The sequence below is a fragment of the Ursus maritimus genome, unplaced genomic scaffold (genome assembly GCF_017311325.1).
Source record: "Ursus maritimus isolate PB19 unplaced genomic scaffold, ASM1731132v1 scaffold_6, whole genome shotgun sequence".
Taxonomy (NCBI): domain Eukaryota; kingdom Metazoa; phylum Chordata; class Mammalia; order Carnivora; family Ursidae; genus Ursus; species Ursus maritimus.
In genome coordinates, this window is record NW_024426774.1 from 21,251,432 (window position 1) to 21,272,890 (window position 21,459).

Here is a 21,459-nt window from a genome sequence, read left to right on the forward strand (position 1 = left end):
ACAGCCCTTTTGTGAGAAGACAGCACAGGCCCTCTGAGAGGAGGGGTCGCAGTTCCTCAGAGCGAACTCATCCTAGTCCCTCTGAAAGAAGTGGACACAGTCACTCTGAGAGGAGCAGACACAGTCATTCTGAGCACAGCCAACACAGCCACTCTGAAAGGGGCCAACACAGTTGGTCTGAGAAAAACCGTCTCAGTCCCTCTGAGAGAACCTGTCACAGTCCCGCTAAGGAGAGACTCAAGCACAGCTCTCCTAGGGAGAGGCTCAGACGTAGTCTGTCTAACGATTGCAAGAGTTACTCAAACACATCTCCTAGGGACCTCACACAAAATACTCCAAAGCAGGGCAAGTTTAGAGGCCTGAAGCTAATAGATGAGAAGAGATTCGCCCCCATTGTTCATTGACTGGCTCAAATCTTCACCGAGCTGCCCCTTTCCTGGCTTCTTTCCTGCTCAGCCACTGTCTCCAATACCTGCACCCTCAGCCATCAAAGAGCCTCTATGCCTCTCTACCTGGGGGGAGGGAGGGCGGGAATGGGTCTGTAATTTCTCTAAGATAAATAAAGGGGCAATAATTGATCTCCATCTAGAAAGACCACTCGTCGTGCTGGGTCGGGAATGGAGGGTAGAGGGACTTTTGGTGTGCAAACGGATGGAACGCGAAGAAGGGGTTCTGAAGCCAGGTTGGGGGCTCCAAACCCCACCTACAGCTTTCCCGGGGCGGGGTCTCAGGGGAGGGAGGCGTGTCACGTGACTCACTCCGGCCGCAGCCCCCTCGGAAGCTGCCAGGCGGAAGTAGACGTTCAGACCTGGGATCCGCGGCGCCGACTCCACATCCGGGAGCGGAGAGGAGAGCGGAAGTGGCGTTGGTCTGGCCGGAGCCCTTGGGTGGATTTGTTAGGCGTGGAGAGGGAGTGATGTCTTCCAGACTCGGTGCAGTACCCGCCGTGAGTTTCTCGGTTTGACCGTTATGCTTTAGGGGTAGCGCTGTGGAGCCCGCAACACGCGGTCCCTCGCTTTTGTCCCATGCTCAGAGTTGGTTTTATCAGAGCCCATCGTAGGCCCCACCCTTCTAGGTCAGATCTACCTGTCTCCCTTTTTTCCTCCTCACTTGCCGCTGACTGTTGCCACCTCCTTGGACGCAGTTACTCGCCAGATTGCCATTAGTTTCTATTCCTTTTATATTCCCAGTACCTCCCATATCCGTTGTCCTCTGTTTTCGCCTCCCTTTAGAACCTTTATCTGGGACAGAGCTTTGGGAATGGTGGAGATGAAGATTGTGGTGTTGTCAGCTGCCTTAACTCTGTAGGAACACAGGACGATACACTTTTCTTAAAAAGTATTGCCTTTTTCCATTTGAGGTAGTTGCCCGGGGAGAGCTTCATTTCTTCTGGGCACAGGGGGATTCGTCTTTTTGTGGTCAGGGTTCAGAGGTCCCTAGCATTCACTCATGTGCTTGCGATTTGCTAGACTCCGGAACCCACATCCTTTAAGCAGCAGAGGAGCACGAAGATCGTGGGAGCTAAGAAGTAAGTGAGGTTTTCTGGGATCCATTTATAATTGTGTCGCCAGCGCTGTCCAGTAGAACTTCCTGTGATGATGAGAAAATGTTCTGTATCCGCACTGTCCAAGAGCGTAGCCACATACGGCTTTTGAGCACTTGAAATGTGGCCAGTGTGATTGAGGAACTGAATTTTCAATTGTGTTTAATCTTAACTTAAATTTAAATAGCCACCTGTAGCTAGTGCCTACCTGATTGGACAGTGCAGGTCTAAATCTAATATAGGGAAGAAGAGCCTAACTTGCAAAGAAAAGTACGAATTATATTAAAAATGGAATGTATGACTTAATGTAGCCCTGCATGTCTTCCGATGTCAAGTATATACTCATGAATACATTGATGTATTCATGGGAGGGACTGATAAAAATGGCTGTAAGAAATCCTTGTATTTTCACAGTATTTGGCTTTAAGACTTGTTTATTATTTCGTAGACTGAATGTGCTAACCATTTCCATATTTGTTAGTACGAAAGATTCTTATTAAGTAGATATTCATTGAAAGGAATTAATTCTTTCAGATAACATTTGCTGAATATCTGTTATGTGCCAGCTGTGTAGTAGGTTAGATACACAGACAAGAAAAACACAGAATAGTCTAGAAGGGGAGATAGACAAGTACATCAACATGATAAGGTATAAGTAAATATTTTTATTTTTATTTCTTTTTAATTTTTAATTTTTTATTAACATATAATGTATTATTTGTTTCATGATAAGGTGTAAGTAAATATTTTTAAACAGGAATTTAATGTAGCATTTGGAGGAAGGTGAGTGATAGTTCAGAAGGGAAGAGTTGCCAGATCAAGTCACTCCTAAACAGACTTGAAAGTCAAGGAATAATGCAGTTAGCCAGAAGGAAAAGGTATTTTTTTTTTCATAGAGAACAGAATGTGAACAGGTAAAAGCATTTAATGGAATAGCAAGTGGTTAATTGTTAAAAAATATAAAGATTAACAGGTCCTCATCTATTAATCGGAATCAGAATCATTGGAGTTAGGGCATAAGAATCCTTCTTTTTAAGTGACTTTGTAAGAGATTGTGAAGTTTGAGAACCACTGGTGAGAAGTGAGACTAGAAGAGACTAGAGAATGAAACCCTAGAGAACATCAGCATTTAAGGATTGGGTAGAATGAACGGAGGCTGCAAAGGAAACTGAAATGAACTGAAATAATTTTCTAATGAAGTCTAAGTAGTTGCACCTAGAGAATGAACTAGGGTCTCTGAAAAATTCTTGGTAGATCAGAAAGGAGTTGAAAGTCGATGAAACTTTTCACTCTTGTGGTTAGAAGCTGAGACCAAAAGGTGTGCTGCCCACAACATTATAAAGTCACTACAATTATGATCATATTGTTTAAACCAAAGTCTTTTTCTTGCCATATTTATGGAAAGGGAAGTTTGAGATTAATCTGGGTTTTTACAGGCAATCAATTACCCTCATTTGACAAGTATTGTAAAATACTAGATAATTGTTTTTGTTGAGTCCTTTGAAAATAAAAGAGACCCATAGGGAGGGATTCCCTAACAACATTGATTTAATTTCCAAGATGTTAATCATACTAATTATATGAACTATCGATATTTATTTATTTATTTCTGTGCTTGTACTTATTCATGAGAGGAAATATGGGTATATCTGAGTCCTACACTGACAGTGAAGAAACTCCTATGAGGACAGTTTACCAAGAGGAGTCACATGGGACTTGACTCTTAATGACCTCTTGATACTATTAACTCTTTCTAGTAGAGATTGTTCCCATTGTTTTGGATGGTGGGTTTTGGCCCTAGAGGCCTGCCAGTTCCTGTTAAAAAATTTTAAATACTTTTATTGAGGTATAATTGAAGTACAATAGACTGCATATTTATAGTATACATATTTAAAGTATATAGTATGATCAGCTTTGATATATGTAAATAACCATAACAGTGTCACCACAATCAAGATAACATTTCCATCCCTCTGAAAAAATTTTTTGGGTTCCTTTGCAATCCATTCCTTCCTCTACTCCTGTTCCCAGATACCACTGACCTTTTTTCTTTCACCATATAGTGGGTTGGCATGTTCTAGGATTTTTTATAAATGAAATCATGTAGTATGTTCTCTTTTTCATGATTTTTTTCCACTCAATGGTTTTGAGTGAAAATTAGTTTTTATTGCTGAACAGAATTAAAATAAAGCAGCTGTGAACATCCATGTACAAGTCTCTGTGCAGAAAAATGTTTTGTTTGTTTGTTTCTTTTGTCTTGATAAATACCTAAGATGGTATTTATTTACTAAGATTTACCATCTTAGGTTGATTGGGTCTTATGTCAGTAGTATGTTTACCTTTTTAAGAAATTGCCTGTTTCCCAAATTGGTGGTATTTTTTTATATTCCTACCAGTAGTGTATGGGAATAAGTCTTTAATTTTAGCCAATTTTATGGGTGTATGATGGTGTTTCATTGTGATTTTAATTTGCATTTTTCTGATGAATAATGATGTAGAATATCTGTTCATGTGCTTATTAGCCATTCGTGTATCTTCTTCTGGGAAGTGCCTGTTCATATCTTTTGCCCATTTAAAAAAATTGAGTTGTTTATCTTACTATGGAATTGTAGTATTTTTAAAAATTGTATTCTGAATACAGTTCCTTTGTCTGATAGATGTGTCTTGAATATTTTCTTCCAATCTGTGATTTGCATTTCATTTTTCTTGGTGGTGTGTTTTGAAGACCGATTTTATTTTTATTTATTTATTTATTTATTTTTTAAGATTTATTTATTTAGTTTAGGGGGTGGGGAAGGGCAGAGGGAGTGAGAGATCCTGAAGCAGACTCCCTGCTAAGCATCGAGCCCGGCTTGGGGCTCAATCCCAGGGCCCTGAGATCATGACCTGAACTGAAGCCACTCAACTGACAGAGCCACCTGGGTGCCTTGGAGACCAACAGTTTTAAATTTATCATTAAAAATGATTAAAATGTTATTTTTTTTCCTTTAATGTTTCATGCTTTTTGTATTCTATTTGAGAAAACTTTGCCATTCCTAATTGCAAAGATTTTCTCCTTTGTTTTTTTCTAGAAGTTTTCTAGGTTTTACATTTAGGTCTATGACTCATTTAGAGTTAATTTTTTGTGCATGGTGTGTTATAAGAGTCAATGTTAATTTCTTTTCATTTTGTATATCCTGTTGTTAAGACTTTCCCTATTCAGTTACATTGGCACCTTTGTCAGGAATTATTTGAACTGAATGTATTGAATTAGTCAATCAGTTTGGGGAAAATTGCCATTTTAACAATACCGAGTTTTCTGACTTACAAGCATGCTATATTTTTCCATTTATTTAGATCCCTAACTTCTAGGGATGTTAGTTTTCATTATAAAATTCTTGGTTATCTTTTGTTAGATTTGTTCTTAGGTGTTTCTTTATATTATTGTAAACGATACTATTTTTATAAGTTCATTTCTAGTTGCTTGTTGCTATTATCTTAGTCTAGCCACAGGGTTGTCAATTTTGTTGGTCTTTTCGAAGAACCAGATTTTCTGTGTTGTCTATTCTAATTCATGAATTTCTCCTCTTCATTGTGTTTTTCCTTCTGTTTACTTTGGGTTTACTTTGGCCTTTTCAAGGTATCTTAAGATGAAATCTTGTCATTGATTATAGATCTGATTTTCTAATAGGAGTATTTAGAGCTGTGAGTTTCCTTCTAGGTACTGCTTTGGTTGCAATCCACAAATTTTGATGTGTGTATTTTTGTTGTTATTCATTTCAGAATATTTTTGAATTTCTCTTGTGATTTCTTTTTGACCCATGAATTATTTACAAGTTGATTGTTTCATTTCTAGATTTACTTTTTATTTTAGTTCTACTGTTTTTGATTTCTAATTTAATTCTGATGTGGTCAGAGAATACATGTATGATTTTCATCTTTTTAAGTGTAAAGTTTATGGCCCAGCATATACTCTATCTTGTTGAATGCACAATGTCTACTTGAAAAGACTAGATCTGGTAGTTGTTGGATGTAGTGTTCTATAAAGTGAATCTAGAGTACTTTAGCTAATAGTGTTGTTCACACCTCTTGTGTCTTTACTGAATTTTTGTCTAGTTCTACCAATTCCTGAAAGGAGGAGGTCTTAAAATTTTCTACTGAGGCTGTAGAATTGTCTGTTTCTTTGCTTTAATTCTCTCAGTTTTGTTTTGTGTACTTTGAGCCTCTACTACTAGACACCTACAATGAGTAATTAGGTCTTTGTGATGATTTGTTAATTTTATCATTATGAAGTGTCCCTTTATATCTCTGGTGACACTCTTGTCTTGAAGTCTGTTTTATCTGGTATTAGAATAGCCACTCCAGCCTACTTGTGTTTGCTGATTGCATGGTATAATTTTTTCATCCATTTATTTCCAATCAATGTATGTCTTTATATTGAAAGTTTGGGGGCACCTGCTGGCTCAGTCAGAAGAGCATTTGACTCTTGATCTTGAGTTCAAGCCCCACATTAGGTAATAGAGATTACTTAAATAAATAAAACTTAAAAAAAAAAAAAAAGAAAAGAAAGTGTCCCTCTTGTAGGCACAACATACAGTTAGTTCACCCTTGAACAACACGGGTTAGAGATGCTGACCCCAACACAGTTGAAAATCCGCATATAACTTCTGACTTCCCCAAAACTTAGCTACTAATAGCCTACTGTTGGCTGGAACACATATTTTGTTTGTTACATATATTATATACTACAGTGTTCTTACAATAAAGTAAGCTACAGGAAAGAAAATATTAAAATTGCCAGGAAAAGACATTTATAATACTGTACTGTATTTATCGAAAAAAATCCATGTATAAGTGGACCCATATAGTTCAGACCTGTGTTGTTCAAGGGTCAACTGTACTAGAGTATTGCTTTTTTATTCACCCTTAAACAGTCTCAGATTTTTTAACTGTAGTGTTGAGACCATAAACATTTAAATTAATTATTGATATGGTTGGATTTAGGTCTGCCATTTTATTTTGGGTTCTCGTACCTTATTTTTTGTTGCTTTATATCTTATTTTGGATTATTTGAATATTTGGTGTCCTATTTTAGTTTATTGATTTTTGAATCTCTCTCTCTTTCTTCCTCTTTTTTCTTATTTTTCTCTTCTTTCTTTTTTGTGTAGTGGTTGCTCTAGAAAGTACAATATACATACTTATTGTTCCGTAGGTTACTTAGAGTTAATTTCCTACTACTTTGCTTAAATGTAGAAGCTTCACAACCCTGTAGAGTCCTTAACCCCCTGCCTGCTGACCGTTAAGGTATAGCTGTCATATGTGTTACACTACATATATTGAAAACCTTACCAGATAATGTTAAAATTTTGCTTTAAAGAGGGTTTTGTTGTTGTTGTCGTCTTTGTTAATATATTTACCCAGCTATTTACCCTTTCTTTTGCTCTTTCTTCATTCCTAAAAACCCAGATTTCTCTCTGGTATCATATCTGGAATAATTTCCATTAGTGTTTTTCATAGAGCAGGTCTGCTGTCAACAAGTTTTTTTTTTTTTTTTAATTTTTTTATCTGAAGCAGTATGTTTAAAGGATATTTTCACTGAGTATAGAATTTTAGATTGACAAATCTTTTGTCTCAGGATTTTAAAGATGTTACACTTCTTACACTGTCTTCTGTTCTCCTTGGGTTCTGTTGAGAATTCTGTGATCATTCAAACTGTTGCTCTCTATATGTAACATGTCTTTTTTTTCTAGCTGCTTTCTAGATTTTTCTCTTTTAATATTCGGTTTTGAGTGTTTTCAGTAAGATGTGTCTAGGTATGTTTTTCTTTGAGTTTATCCTATAGAGTATTTGTTGAGCTCCTAGAATCTGTAGATTTATGTCTCATTAAATTTGGGCGATTTTCATTACTTTTTTCAAATGTATTTTTTGTGTCACAGTCTCTTTTTCCTTTCCTTCTGGCATTAAGTCTACACTTAAGTGAGACCTTTTGATATTGACCCACAAATTGTTGGTGCTCTGTTGACTGTTTTTCAGTCTTTTTTCTTTGTTCTTCAGATTGGATAATTTCTGTCTTCCAGTTCACAGACTCTTTTTCTTTGTCATCTCCATTCTATTATTGAGCTGATTCTGTTATTATTTCAGATATTGTATTTTTCAGTTCTAAAATTTCAGTTCTTTTTTATGGTTTCTTTTTTTCTGCTGAGAATTCCTACCTTTTCCTTCACTTCAAGTGTGTTTTCCTTTATTTCATGGAGCATAGTTATAATAGCTGCTTTTTAAAAAATATTTTATTTATTTATTTGTCAGAGACAGAGAGAGCACAAGCGGGGGGTGGGGAGAGGCAGGCAGAGGGAGAAGCAAGCTCCCTGCTGAGCAAGGAGCCCGATGTGGAACTCAATACTAGGACCCTGGGATCAGAGCTGAGCCAAACGCAGACACTTAACCAACTGAGCCACCCAGGTGTCCCTATAATAACTGCTTTAAATCTTTGATAGTTCTAACATCTGGATCATCTTGGGGTTGACATTTGCTCATTATCTGTTCCTTTTGGGATAATGTGCATTTTCCTGGTTCTTTGTGCATTGCATAACTTTGGAATTTATTCCCAAGATTATAAATGTTATTTGTATAGACCTTGGGTCTTTTTAGAATCTTCTGGGGGATCATTGCTGTTTTTATTTTAGCAAGTAACCTGTTTACTGTTCAGACCATAAGTTCTGTCTTGCCTTCTGAGGGCATTGGTTCAATCTTAGTTCCATTCTTTGAGTCTTTGTTATGATGGTTTAGGTCTGTCTTGAATAGTTCAGGGGTTTGTCAGGGACTTTTTCAGGTCTTTCTTTCTTTTTTTTTTTTTTAAGATTTTATTTATTTATTTGACAGAGAGGGAGAGAGCCATCAAGAGAGGGAACACAAGCAGGGGGAGTGGGAGAGGAAGAAGCAGGCTGCCAGCAGAGGAGCCTGATGCGGGGCTCGATCCCAGAATGCCAGGATCATGCCCTGGGCCAAAGGCAGATGCCTAACAACTAAGTCACCCAGGTGCCCCAGGTGTTTCACGTCTTGTTTCATTTCTCCAAGCTTTTGATACATTGGTTTGGATCTGTCTTTTACTACAGCTCAGGGGTTAGTCTGAGACTTCTGCAGTGTGTTCAAATCTTATTTTATATCTGGAAGCCCTTGCTAAGCTAGTTTGGGTATGCTCTACACATATGTAGTTCAGATTAAGCTGCGATTTGTGTGGATTCATTCACAGAATTATGAGATCACATTCTTTGCCTGTCTCCTCTTCATGGTTTCCTCACACAGTTTAGTCTGTAGAGACCCTTTTCCTGGCTTCTCTGGCCAGAAAGAGTTTCTTTTGGAATTTAGGCTGCCCATGCTACTCTGCAAATGGGGTCCACCCTTACTGCATTGCCACATGTGAGGGAAAACAAACAAAATGGGGAAACACACCCCATGTGAGTCACTTCTCCTAGTTTTGACTCCTCCACAATCCACCTGCTTTGTTTACTTTTTAGAGTCCAGGATTTTTAATTATGATCAGCAGGAGGGATGGGCTGTAGTGGCCTTATGCACCATGGCAGGATCAGGACTTTGCTGTACTAAATTTGTAATTTTGGATCTCATGTGCAGAAAATGGAAAATCATTCTTCCCTGTTCATAGCATACTGACATCATCAGTCCCTGTTGTTTTTTGTTTTCCCTGTTTCCATTTCCTTTCCTTTCCAGAGACAACCATGTTAGCAAGTTTGATATTTGTCTTTAAATATTTATGAATCCTTGTAAAATAGCTAGTGTTGTTTACATGTATATTTGTTTTTAATTTACCAAATTGACATTAAGTCTTGCTCTGTTTCTTTTTTCTTTTAAAGATTTATTTATTTATTTTTGGGGAGAGAGAGAGTGCACGCACGAGTGTGCATGTGCACTCAGAGGAGGGGCAGAGGGAGAGAGAATCTCAAGCAGACACAGCACTGAGCACATAGCCTGATGCAGGGCTTGATCTCACAGCCCTGAGATCATGACCTGAGCGCCAAACCCAGGCACCCCTGTTTCTTTTTTCATTCAGCAGTATATTTTTTGGTTATGTTCATGTCTCTATGTGTAAAAATGATTTATCGCTTCCAGTAAATACACAGTATTCCATAGTAGGCCTATATCATATTTTACTTATATATTTTCTTAAGAATGGTCACCTGTGTTACTTCCATCTCCTTTTTACCACAAACCTCTGTATGATTCTTATCAGCTCTACCGCTAAAGTGTTATCTTAAATCTGCCAACTTATCTCTACTACAAAACCTTAGTTTAAGTCCTTATCATCTCTTTTTTTTTTTTTTAAAGATTTTATTTATTTATGTGACAGAGAGACAGTCAGCGAGAGAGGGAACACAGCAGGGGAATGAGAGAGGAAGAAGCAGGCTCCCAGCGGAGGAGCCTGATGTGGGGCTCGATCCCGGAACACCGGGATCACGCCCTGAGCCGAAGGCAGACGCCTTAACGACTGAGCTACCCAGGCGCCCCCAAGTCCTTATCATCTCTTATCCATACTGTTACAATAAGCTGCTAAGCCTTCTCCCTTTATTCACTCTTCCTCCATGGGTCATCTTCTATTTGGCAGATATATATATATAACCAAAAACCTAACACAGGCCTCGCACAGATCTTCAGATGGAAAAGGGATGTCTCGAGGTCCTCGGGCCACGCTTTGAGAACTGCTCCTCCTCTGCGCATTCTGAACGACCTAGAAGATATTTTGTAGTTACTGAGTCATGTTGTTAACTGCATACTGACTGGTCTTAGATTGGGGAATTTGGATCCAGCTGTATACCAGACTTCTCTGGGCAGCTTACCTCAGACAAGGTAGCACCCTTCCTTTAACTATGGAAGCTAAGAATCATGTTGCCTAAGTAAGACAGGACAGCCCTGACACCAGGTTTAGGGAGGAGGCTAAGGGAGAGGGAAGATGGATCAGACGAGAGCCATACAAACTGTTCTTTCCCTTCTTTGTTCTCAGGGATACTATTTAGTTACTGTCCCTCTGTCAGAGAAATAGGGAGGCCTGGTCATACCTGGTTACTGATCCAGGGGATCTTCTAAAGGATCATAGAACACTCTGTTACTTTGACTACTTTCTTTTCTTTGATCAGTCGAGGAAAGAATGCCTACTTGGGCTGCAGAGTGATCGTTAGTGTGGACTGCTTTCTCTTATTACAATGAAGTATAATGATAATTTTATATGTTGCATTTGATCAGCCATTGCAGTTGTTAGGTTACAGTCTCAATTCTGTTTTTATTATCAGGCTTCTTAGTTTTCATATAGGTAAGCAACTTGTCTTCTTATGATATAAAATGATTAATGGGAACTCCCTTATGGTATCCTCCTTTGTGGTATATATATTTGTGTCATATTAATAGCAGGACCCAGTGCTCCATTGTGGTATATATCCTCCTTTGTGGTATATATATTTGTGTCGTATTAATAGCAGGACCCAGTGCTCCATAAAGGATAATAGTTTCCAGTACACTATCCCTCACGATGACTCCTTAAGCGGCTCATCGTCTGCCTCTTCATGTGAGCCAGTGAGTGATTTTCCACCGTCCTTCCGAAAATCTACATACTGGATGAAGATGAGAAGGGTCAAGCCAGCGGCTGCTTCCCGTGTTGAAGGTATCGGTATCTCTGTCTTATTTCAAAGGCAGAGCACTTTCTAGGTAGCTGTTGAAAATGACTCTTAAGTATTAAGTCTCACATATGTGAATCTCACATTTGTGTTAGGCCCACCACATATTATTCAACTTGGTGAACTGCTCTTCTATTTTAGAGTGAAATTCTGCGGATCTCACTCCTCTAGGTTAGACTGGTGTCAGACTTCTCTCTTCACATGATTTGAACTTCTTTCCCATTGTTCCAGTTTGATCCTCTGTTGAAGTTTAGGGGCTGGTGGAAGGGTGATTCTGGGTGTAATTGTCTTGGTGGGCATCGTCTCAAGGGTCCTTAGTAGCCCTTTATCTGGGACAATTCTTCTACTTCAGTGTTAGCCTTGAATCAAGATCAAAGAAAGCACATTGCCTGAAGGCTCTTATTACTCATAGGGAACAATTGATCACTTGGGTGGAGAACAGTAAAGAGGGAAAAGGGGAGGTTGAGTGAGTTAGTGAAGTTTTACCAACTTCCCTAAAAATGTCAGAGCACTTCTGTGCGGCCCTTGCTCACTGATGGTTTTTCTCTGTGATGGTGTTGTGAATGATGTTTTGAAGGCAGGCGGAGATGTTCACCTGTAAGCTGTACTGAGGGTTTTGTTGGTTTGTTTTTGTATGGTGTTTCAGGGTCAGGTGGACTATCAACCAAAGGAAAAAGGAAACCCAGGCAGGAAGAAGATGAAGACTATCGAGAATTTCCTCAGAAGAAGCATAAGCTTTATGGTAAGGGAGTAACTTTGCTCATTCTCTTTCCTTGGGCGCCTGGGCTTTATTCTTTGGAGGTACAAGAGAGCCCTTAGGTTTTGGCCCTTGAAGCACTGTTGAGCCCTTTCATTTTTGGCATGGAGTGGCTTCCATCCTGCCTGACTTTACCCATTTTTTCTGTTACAACTTAAGGGAGTCGGTTGAGGGAGTGGGGCACAGGGTGCTGAGAAGAGGAGGGAAGAGATTTTGGTAGTAGAGAGGGGATAGCAAAGTTGACATGTTGGGCTTCAAGTTTCTGTCTTGCGTCAGGGAGGAAGCAACGGCCTAAAACTCAACCTAATCCCAAATCCCAGGCTCGTCGTATTCGGAAGGACCCACCAGCTTATGCAGCAGGTATGTTTTCTGTTGGAAACTTTGGGGTATCTATTTCTCACACCCAGTTTTTCGTTGTTGTTGTTGGCGGTTAAGGAGTGATATAGCAAAGAGTTTCTTTAAGGAGGCTATTAATAAGGGCATGGGTTTGGAGGCCAGTCAGACCCTTGTTGAAGTTTTGGCTCTTAATTGGTTTTCTGGCCTGCCGCCATCCAGTTAACTTCTGCAAGCTTTGGTTTCCTTGTCTCTAAGTAGGGATAAGTCAGAATTTTCATGGAGATTAAATGGGATAAAAACATTTCACAAAGTCTCAGGCACACAGGAAACACTCAGCAAACTGGCTTTTATATATCTTAGTATCCCATTGTTATATGCTGCTATGAAATTGTTGGCCATTGTCGCTTATACCTCAGTAAAGCTAGCAAAAAAATGTTGCCCAGTTCTGTAAGCCACTTGGGTTTTTATCATGGGAAATTGAGTAGGTGTTTCAGAAATTCCTCACTGACTGAAAAAAATTATTCCTAGAAATAATTTCTAGAAATTATATGCAGCAAGAGTCTTTTCCCCAGGAAGGGAACAACCTATTTTTATGATACTTTTAGTGAGTTTCAGGATTGTTCTTTTTGTTTCTAGAGAATTCTGCAGATTATGAGATGTTCCTTTTTCTCCTTTGTAGGCAGTTTGGAGGAACAGTGGTACTTAGAAATCGTGGATAAAGGCAGTGTTTCCTGTCCTACCTGCCAGGCAGTGGGAAGAAAGACCATAGAGGGCTTAAAGAAACACATGGAGACCTGCAAACAGGTTAGAGGTTTTGTGGCATTTTGTGACAGTTATGGTCTTTTCCCATACCTTAGACATCTATTGCTGTGTCGGGTGTGTTGATGACCGTCGTGTTGTAAGGAAAACAGAGGCTTTTGAGCCTGACAGTCTTGGGTTTGAACCTTCACTCAGCCACTTACTGGTTGTGGCTTTTTACGTGTAGACCTCGGTTTTCTCACTTATAAGAGAGAGAAAATAATTTTGTGTAGTCCCTGCGAGGATAAGAAAGAAATAATACATGCTAAGTGCCCATTCCATTACTTGGCAAATAATTGGCACTTAGTAAATTGGCACCTCTTCCTTGTCTGTCTAGGAGGAGACCGAGAAAGTCAGGAGTCAGATAACTAAGCTTCATGGGCATAGTAATTCTTACTACTTTAAAAATGAGTTGCTTTTACTTCTTTGTTCTTGAGGACATGACACTGAGGTGTGGGATTTTGAGACTGATTGACTGTTGAGTTTGGGAAATAAAGGAGATACAGTCGAGAGCATCTGAGTAGGACTTTTTAACATTCAATTTCTCTGTTGAACAGCCTGGCATTGAGCAGTGTTTCTTCCTCGTAGGAAATGTTTACTTGTCATCATTGTGGGAAACAGCTCCGTTCACTGGCAGGGATGAAGTATCACGTCATGGCAAATCATAACAGCTTGGTAAGAGTGTCTTCTTCCTGTGCAAGCCTGCGTGGTGTTTGCGTGTCTTACATAGATGAGTGTGGAATAACCCAGTGGAAGTGGTTAAGGCTCTGGGGCTTGATAGGTGTGCAACAACACCCTTTGGATAGAAAAGTTCTGCACAATGAAACCTTTGTGGTGGGTATTTGTGTGTTTAGGTTAGCCCCAAAGGTTCGTCTCCTGGAAGATAGAGGCTCTGAACTCTTATTTGCGTTGCATTTGCTTCCTTGTCTGTCTAGGAGGAGACGGAGAAAGTCAGGAGTCAGATAACTAAGCTTCATGGGCATCGGCTTAGGTGCTAGTCCAGTCCTTGATTCTCCTATGATATAATTTTTTTTCTGTATCTGTCTTTTCCATGAATCATCTGCTTGTCTGCTTCTCTTGCTTTCTAGCCCATTTTGAAGGCTGGAGATGAAATAGACGAGCCAAGTGAGAGAGAACGGCTCCGAACAGTGCTAAAGAGACTGGGAAAGCTCAGGTGCATGCGTGAGGTAAGAACCCAGGGACAGCATCTCCTTCGGCCTGGAGTCTTGAGTCACTGTCTTTCTGTTACTTTCTTCCATTTCTCCTCCTCCTTTCTTGTAGACCTGGTTCTGTGTCACCTTGCAGCATAAGAGTGGCTCCTGCTTTTCCAGGTGTTTTGAATTCATTAATAGTTCCTTATTTTTCTTTCTCATCTCTGCAGACTTATTTTTCTCCCCTTTTCCTTTGTTCCAAGGGGTTCCTTTACCACCCTTCTTTAGTGATGACAAGGCTCCTAGCAATCGCCCTGTGAGGAGCTCTGGCATTGCTGGGTGTTTGCTACCGGGGCGGAGTGGAGTCCCAGACCAGAGAGGTAGATTTGCGACCGAGGAGACGCCCAGTGCTAGTTTGCCGAATGCTGACTAAACTGATTGAATATCACTCTTGGTGGTAGATAGGACAGCCGTTAGGGCAGGGAAGAAGGGACAAGGAAGGGTCATGCTAATGGGAAGTGTTGGAGAGGGTCTGGCGATGTCAGAGGATCTATTTCTATGATGTGGTGGTTGAGTCTTTTGTGGCTGTTTAGAAATTGAGAGATCATGTCAAAAGATGTAAGATTATAGTTCAGGCCTCTCTCCTGTGTTCAGAGTTGCTCTAGTAGCTTCACCAGCATCATGGGATATCTGTACCATGTCAGAAAATGTGGCAAAGGGGCTGCAGAGCTGGAGGAGATGACCCTGAAATGTCACCACTGTGGAAAGCCATATAAATCGAAGGCTGGACTTGCGTATCACCTGAGGTCAGAGCATGGGCCTGTGAGTACTGATTACTTTCCAGACCCTGTTGGGGATTTCTTTTGTGGTGACTACTTACTCTTACATCTTCCCATACATCCTTGGTTCCTCATTTGTATCCCCTTTTAATCTTTGAATGCTTTTGTTTTCTCTTGTTTTTCCTTGGTTCTCTTTTTTCTGCCTTTTGAACATAATTAGGTTAGAGAAATCAAAGTTCAACGTATAATCTGTGCAGAAGTAAACTCATTATTATATTTTTAAAGCTTAAGGCATTCCCCCGTAGCTAGGAATTTTGTGGAAATCTCTGTCCAGCTGGTTCTTCCATCCCAGTTTTTTTGTCTTGACGTTTTTTCCCCTGATTTCTAGGCTTGCCCCACCTCATGTTTTTTTTTTAGAGTTAAGTTTCAAGGTATAATTTACATATGGTAATTAATATTCACCCTTTTTAGTGTAAAGTTATAAGTGTTTTGACAAATACATACAGTCGTGTAGTCACCACCACATTCAAGATACAAAGGATTTGACCACTGATCTATCTGTTTTCTGTCCCTATAGTTTTGCTTTTTTCAGAATATCATATAAATGGAGTCATACAGTATGTAGCGTTTTGAGTCTGGCTTCTTTCACAGCGTAATACATTTGAGATTCATCCATGTGTTGCATGTATCATTAATTTATTTCTTTTTATTTCTGTCTAGGATTCCATTGTATGGATGTTTCACAGTTTCTTTATCCATTCACCAGTTGAAGAACATTTGGGTTGTTTCCATTTTTTGGCAATTATGAATAAAGCTTCTATAAACATTCACATAAAAGGCTTTTGTGTGAAAATAAATTTTGATTTCTCTTGGGTAAATACTTAGCAGTGGGATTGCTAGGTCATATGATGAATGTATGTTTAACTTTATAAGAAGTTTTTCTTTATATAAGAAAGTTTTTATAAGAAGTTTTAACTTTATAAGAACTGTTTTTCAAAGTGGCTGTGCCATTTTGCATTGTCACTGGCAAAATGAGAATTCCAGTTTTTTTGTGTCATTGTTAGGACTTGCTATTGTCATTGTCATTTTTTCTTAATCCATTCTATTAGGTATGCAGAGGTATTTCCCTGCAGTTTAAATTTGCATTTCCCTAATGACTAATGACAGTAACCATCCTTTTATGTGCTTATTGGCAATGTGGGTCTTCAGTGAAGTGTCCTCTTTAGTGAAGTGGCCATTGAAATCCTTTATTTTATTATTGGGGTTTCACTGTCTTACTATTAGGTTTTGAAAATATTCTCAGCTTTTTATGTATTTTGGACAAAAGTCCTTTATCAAATACATGTTTTGTAAATATTTTCTCCCAGCCTTAGCTAGTCTTTTCATTTTTGGGTAGTGTTTTTCAAAGAGTAGAGTTCTTAACTTTGATAAAGTTCAATTTATCTTTTTTTCCTTCTATGGATAATGCTTTTGTTGTGTCTAAGATACGTTTACCCAACCCAAGGTACAATTTTCTGTTCCTGCCATAAAAATTAGTGGCCTAAACAACACAACTGTATTCTCTCAGTGTATTAGGCCGGAAGTCCAGGTGTAGCATGGCTCAGCTGGCTCCCCTGCGTAGAACCTCACCAGGCATCAGAGTGTCAATAGGGCTCTTCCTTTCTGGAGGCTCAAGGGGAGAATCTGTTTTGAGGCTCATTAAAATTAAGAATTGAGTTCCATGCAGTTGTAGGACCTCATTTCCTTGCTTGCTGTAGGCCAGGAATTGTTCTCAGCTTCTGAAGGCCATCTGCATTCCCTGACTCATGGTTCCCTTCATCTTCAAGTCAGCAGATGTATTGAGTCTTTCTCATGCTGAATCTCTCCTCCCTTTCCTTCTGGCACACCTCTCTTACTTAAAGTCAACTGATTTGGACTTTAAAAATTAGATCTACAAAGTACCTTCACATCAGCATGTAGACTGTGTTTGGTTGAATAGCTGATGACTATAGCCTAGCCAGGGTGGCACATCAGAAAACCATCATACCCAGGATTACAGAAATTTCCTCCCTTGGTTTCTTCTAGAAGTTTTATACTTACATGGTTTATATTTGATTCACCTTCAGTTAATTTTTGTATGTAGTATGAGGTATGAGATATCCGTGGAGGTTCATGTCTGCACATGGCTGTGTCTTGACCTTTAACCATTTTCACTTATTAAAACAACAGATTTTATCCTAAGAAGTTGTTTTTTTTTTTTTTTTAACCAACAAAATATGCATTAAGGTGGTGGAGCTTTACACTAATGGTTAGCAAGCTAGTAAATAGCTTTTGATACTTAGAGCAGGAGGGATCGCCTTTAATCATTGGCTCTGATGGAAGCCACTTCTCAGGCCTATGTTTTGCTATGTCTCATTCTTGCAGATCTCATTCTTTCCAGAGTCAGGACAGCCAGAGTGCTTAAAAGAGATGAGCCTGGAGCCAAAGAGTGGGGGTCGAGTTCAGAGGCGTTCTGCCAAGATAGCTGTATACCACCTGCAAGAGCTGGCTTCTGCTGAGCTGGCCAAGGAATGGCCCAAGAGGAAGGTGCTTCAGGATTTGGTACCTGATGATCGGAAGGTAAAGTAGAAACCTAAAGTATTCATTTAGAACCGTGTCTGATACTGTGCTTACTACATATGGAAAAGTAAATGCACTTGAATACATGATAAATGATATTTTGCTTCTTTATTCTTAGAGATAAAACATGTCTGATCCAGCTTCAGTGTTTGGATTCATGTGGGTCCTAGAGAGACAGTCTGTTTCAGAATTTCCTTAAGGAACCCTCTTAATTTTGGACTACTTCCAGAGAGAACCGGAATTCCCAGATTAGTTTTTTGCCTAGTCGTTGCCCAGTCTGTTTCCACTTTGTTAGTTCATATGTAGTAATTTATAGTTTAGATAAATGTTTTCAGTTTGTTTTTCTAGCCACAGAACTCCTCCCTACCCCTTCTGTTTTCCAAACGAAAGCTTGTATAAAACACCAGTATGTAAAATAACTGAAAATGGAGTCGCTCTGAATAACTAGAAGTAGTGAGCCCAAAGCCTTGTCTACTTGGCCTTCTCCTTGATACTTTTATCATTCCCTCCATGGTCCCAAGTGTACTTCTGCGGGGTACAGAACCCAGCTTGGAAGCCTTTGGTTTAGAATAGATCATAAACCAGAGGAACATTATTTGGCCAAGAGGAGACAAAGGGTATATGACTTATGGGAGTAGTCATGGGAAGGGTTTGGGAGGATATACAGTAAGGATTAAGTTTACAGCTAAGGACCTATTACTGTCCATGGTATGGACAAGAATAGGTTAGATTTGGCTTAGGGCTTTGACTCATGTGAGAGGAATGTCGTATGTTATAAGAAAATGGGTCAAATCTAGAAGTTGATACTTCTTATTTGGCCTAAAAATCAGTCCTTGCTGTTTTCTTCCTGCCACAGGCTAAAGTATATGGTTATCTAAATTCGGTTTAAATGTGAATTTTGTACAGTGATAAGTATATATTGTAATATTGTAGTCCAGCTGCTTTCACTGTGCATGGTCTATGGTAGGGAATTTGACGTAAATATTTGTTAGCTCATTGATAAGTTCTGATAGACTTATCTAGCAGATACTTTCCCCAAATCATCTCTTTGTATTTTGACATTGTGTAGGCTAAGGGACTTATTTTGTTTTTAAAACTCAAAATTTAGGGGTGGGGCGCCTGGGTGGCTCATTTGGTTAAGCATCTGCCTTCGGCTCAGGTTATGATCTCCGGGTCCCGGGATTGAGCCCCACATTGGGCTCCCTGTTCAGCAGGGAGTCTGCTTCTCTCTCTCTCTCTCCCCCTCTGCCCCTCTCCACTGCTGGTTTTCTCTCTCTCTCTCTCTCAAATAAATAAATAAAAATCTTAAAAAAAAATTTAGGGGCGCCTGGGTGACTCGGTTAAATGTCTGACTCTTGATTTTAGCTCAGATCATGATCTCAGGGTTGTGAGATCGAGCCCTGCTTTGTGTCCTTACTGGGCATGGAGCCTGCTTAAGAGTCTCTCCCTCTCCTTGTGCCCCTCCTTAAAATAAAAATTTAATTTGAGTAGATTATACATTCTTGTCATTCAAAAGTCAAAATGCTGATAAACATTGAGATGTCTCACTCTCTTCCTATCCTTGTTTTATCCTGTCTCTGTGGTTAACCATTCTTACTGGTTTCTTGTGTGTCCTTCCGGTGTTTCTTTTTCTTTTCTTTTCTTTTTTTTTTTTTTTAAGATTTTATTTATTTATTTGACAGAGAGAGAGAGAGACCGAGAGAGTGAGTGCATAAGCAGGGGAACAGCAGAGAGAGCTGCAGAAGGAGAGGGAGAAACAGGCTTCTCAGCAGGGAGCCCAATGTGGAGCTCCATCCCAGGACCCTGGAATCATGACCTGAGCTGAAGGCAGATGCTTAACCGACTGAGCCACCCAGGCACCCCCTTCCAGTGTTTATTGATGCAAATACAAACAATATTGTCTAGGAAAAACTCCTGTGTTTTCCTTTCCTCTCACACTACTACACACTTAACAAACTTCTGACACCAGGTATGTGAGTTTTTCCCCACACAGACCAATTTTCTAACACTACCTGGGTGTCCTACAAATAATTCAGTTCTGACACTATCTACGTGGAGTTGGTGTCAGATCCTGTAAGTTAAGGGCTCAGTCCCACAGGACTGCTCCGATTTCAGATGCCAGTTACAAGTCTCAGGTTGTCACCTGTACTTCTGACTGATTTGGCTCTAAATCGGGGTTCCCATAACCCCGTCCTTGGTTTCGATAATTTGCTAGAATGCCTCACAGAACTCAGGAAAGCATGTTTACTGGTTTGTTATAAAGGATTTAATAAAACCTACAGATGAACAATCAGATGAAGAAATACACAGAGTGAGGTCTGGAAGAGTCCCAAGCATCGGAGCTCCTGTCCCTGCTGAGTTGGGGGTACATCACCCCCTTGGCACATATATAGGCTTATCAATCCAGAAGCTCTCTGAACCCCATAATTTTGGGATTTTTAGGGAGGCTTCATCACACAGGGATGATAGATTAACTCCGTTTCTAGCTCCTTTTCCTCTCCAGGGAATGGGGAATGGATCTGAAAGTTCCAAGCTTTAAATCACAGCTTGGTCTTTTGGTGCCTAGCCCCGACCCAAGAGCCCACCAAGAATTGCCTCATTTGAACAAAAGATATTCCTCTCACCCAGGAAGTTCCAATGAATTATGAGCTCTGTGTCAAATACTGGTATTACTCAGGAACTTAGGATTTTTAGAAGCTCTCTTTCAGGAACCAAGGTCAGAGACTAAGTACTAATGGGAACTGAGGGCAGAGACCAATATATATTTTTTATTATTTCACAAATGTATATTCTTTTTTGAAAAACCTTTTTATTTGGAAATAATTTTAGACTGCAGAGCCATTGCAAAATTAGTACAGAGTTCCCAAATACTCTTTACCTGGCTTCCTCTGATGCCAATATCTTACCTAACCAATAACATAGTATTCCATCAGGATCCCATCATAACACACCATCAGGATCTCACATCTAATTCTCTTTACTGTGTCTCCTTAGTCTCCTCTCAGCTGTTATAATTCTTCTGGCTTTTTTTTGTTTGTTTGTTTGTTTTGTTTTTTGTGCTTTTGACACTTTTGAAGAGGACCGGCTGATAATTTTGTAGAATATCTCTAATAAGGATTTGTCTAGTCTTTTCTCGAGATTCAATTGAGGGTTCTATGTTTTTGTCACGAATACCACTGACGCAGTGCTGGCCCTTCTCGGTGCACCATATCAGGAAGTACATGATATTGATGTGTCTTTTTACTGATGACAACTTTGATCTCTTGATGAGGGTGTGTTGTCCAGTTTTCTCCAAGGCAAAATTACGGTTTTCCCCCTTGTAATTAGTGAATATCTTGTGGGGGAATTGACGCTGTGCAACTATCTTTATCTCATCATACTTCTGCCCACTTAACGTAGCATCCATCACTGCGACAATTATGATTATGGTCGTTTGCCTAATGATGGTTCGTGTTTCCGTTATTTCTTCCACAGTTATTAATTGCAATTCTTCTGTGAGAAAGATACGTCCTTTTCTTCTGTTAATCTGTTTATATCAGTATGGACTCATGGATATTTTATTGTAGCATTATAGTACAATGCTATAATTGTTGTTCATTTTACGGCTCAAATTGTCCCAGAGTTGGCCATCGAGAGCTCTTCCAAGTGGACCCGTGTCTTATGACATGCCTCTGTCTTTTTTTTTGAGTACTTTTTTACTTTTTGACACCATGAGGTGCTATAGGGTCATCTCATATATTCCCTGCCCTAGTCCTGGAATCAACCATTTCTCCAAGGAATCCTGATTTCTTTTATTGGAGAATATATTTAAAAGCCAAGATTTGAATGCCCAGTGTAC

At 39.6% G+C, this 21,459-nt stretch overlaps 1 protein-coding gene across 7 annotated transcripts in view; it reads left to right on the forward strand.

Annotated features, from left to right (window-relative positions):
• Positions 1 to 780: 780 nt before the first annotated feature.
• Positions 781 to 21,459, forward strand: part of ZNF512 (zinc finger protein 512) — a 30,683-nt gene continuing 10,004 nt past the window's right edge. For 3 of the 7 annotated variants that reach the window (XM_008700293.2, XM_040623034.1, XM_040623035.1), the window contains exons 1-10: positions 784 to 946; positions 1,470 to 1,528; positions 11,005 to 11,189; positions 11,849 to 11,944; positions 12,236 to 12,319; positions 12,975 to 13,099; positions 13,682 to 13,768; positions 14,182 to 14,280; positions 14,899 to 15,066; positions 17,427 to 17,621. In XM_008700293.2, coding sequence (XP_008698515.1) covers positions 917 to 946; positions 1,470 to 1,528; positions 11,005 to 11,189; positions 11,849 to 11,944; positions 12,236 to 12,319; positions 12,975 to 13,099; positions 13,682 to 13,768; positions 14,182 to 14,280; positions 14,899 to 15,066; positions 17,427 to 17,621 — 1,128 coding nt within the window. In that variant the 5' untranslated portion in view covers positions 784 to 916. Of the gene's footprint in view, positions 947 to 1,469; positions 1,529 to 11,004; positions 11,190 to 11,848; positions 11,945 to 12,235; positions 12,320 to 12,974; positions 13,100 to 13,681; positions 13,769 to 14,181; positions 14,281 to 14,898; positions 15,067 to 17,426; positions 17,622 to 21,459 lie in introns of all 7 variants that reach the window. The other 4 variants (XM_008700294.2, XM_040623036.1, XM_040623037.1 and 1 more) reach the window with 4 other exon arrangements.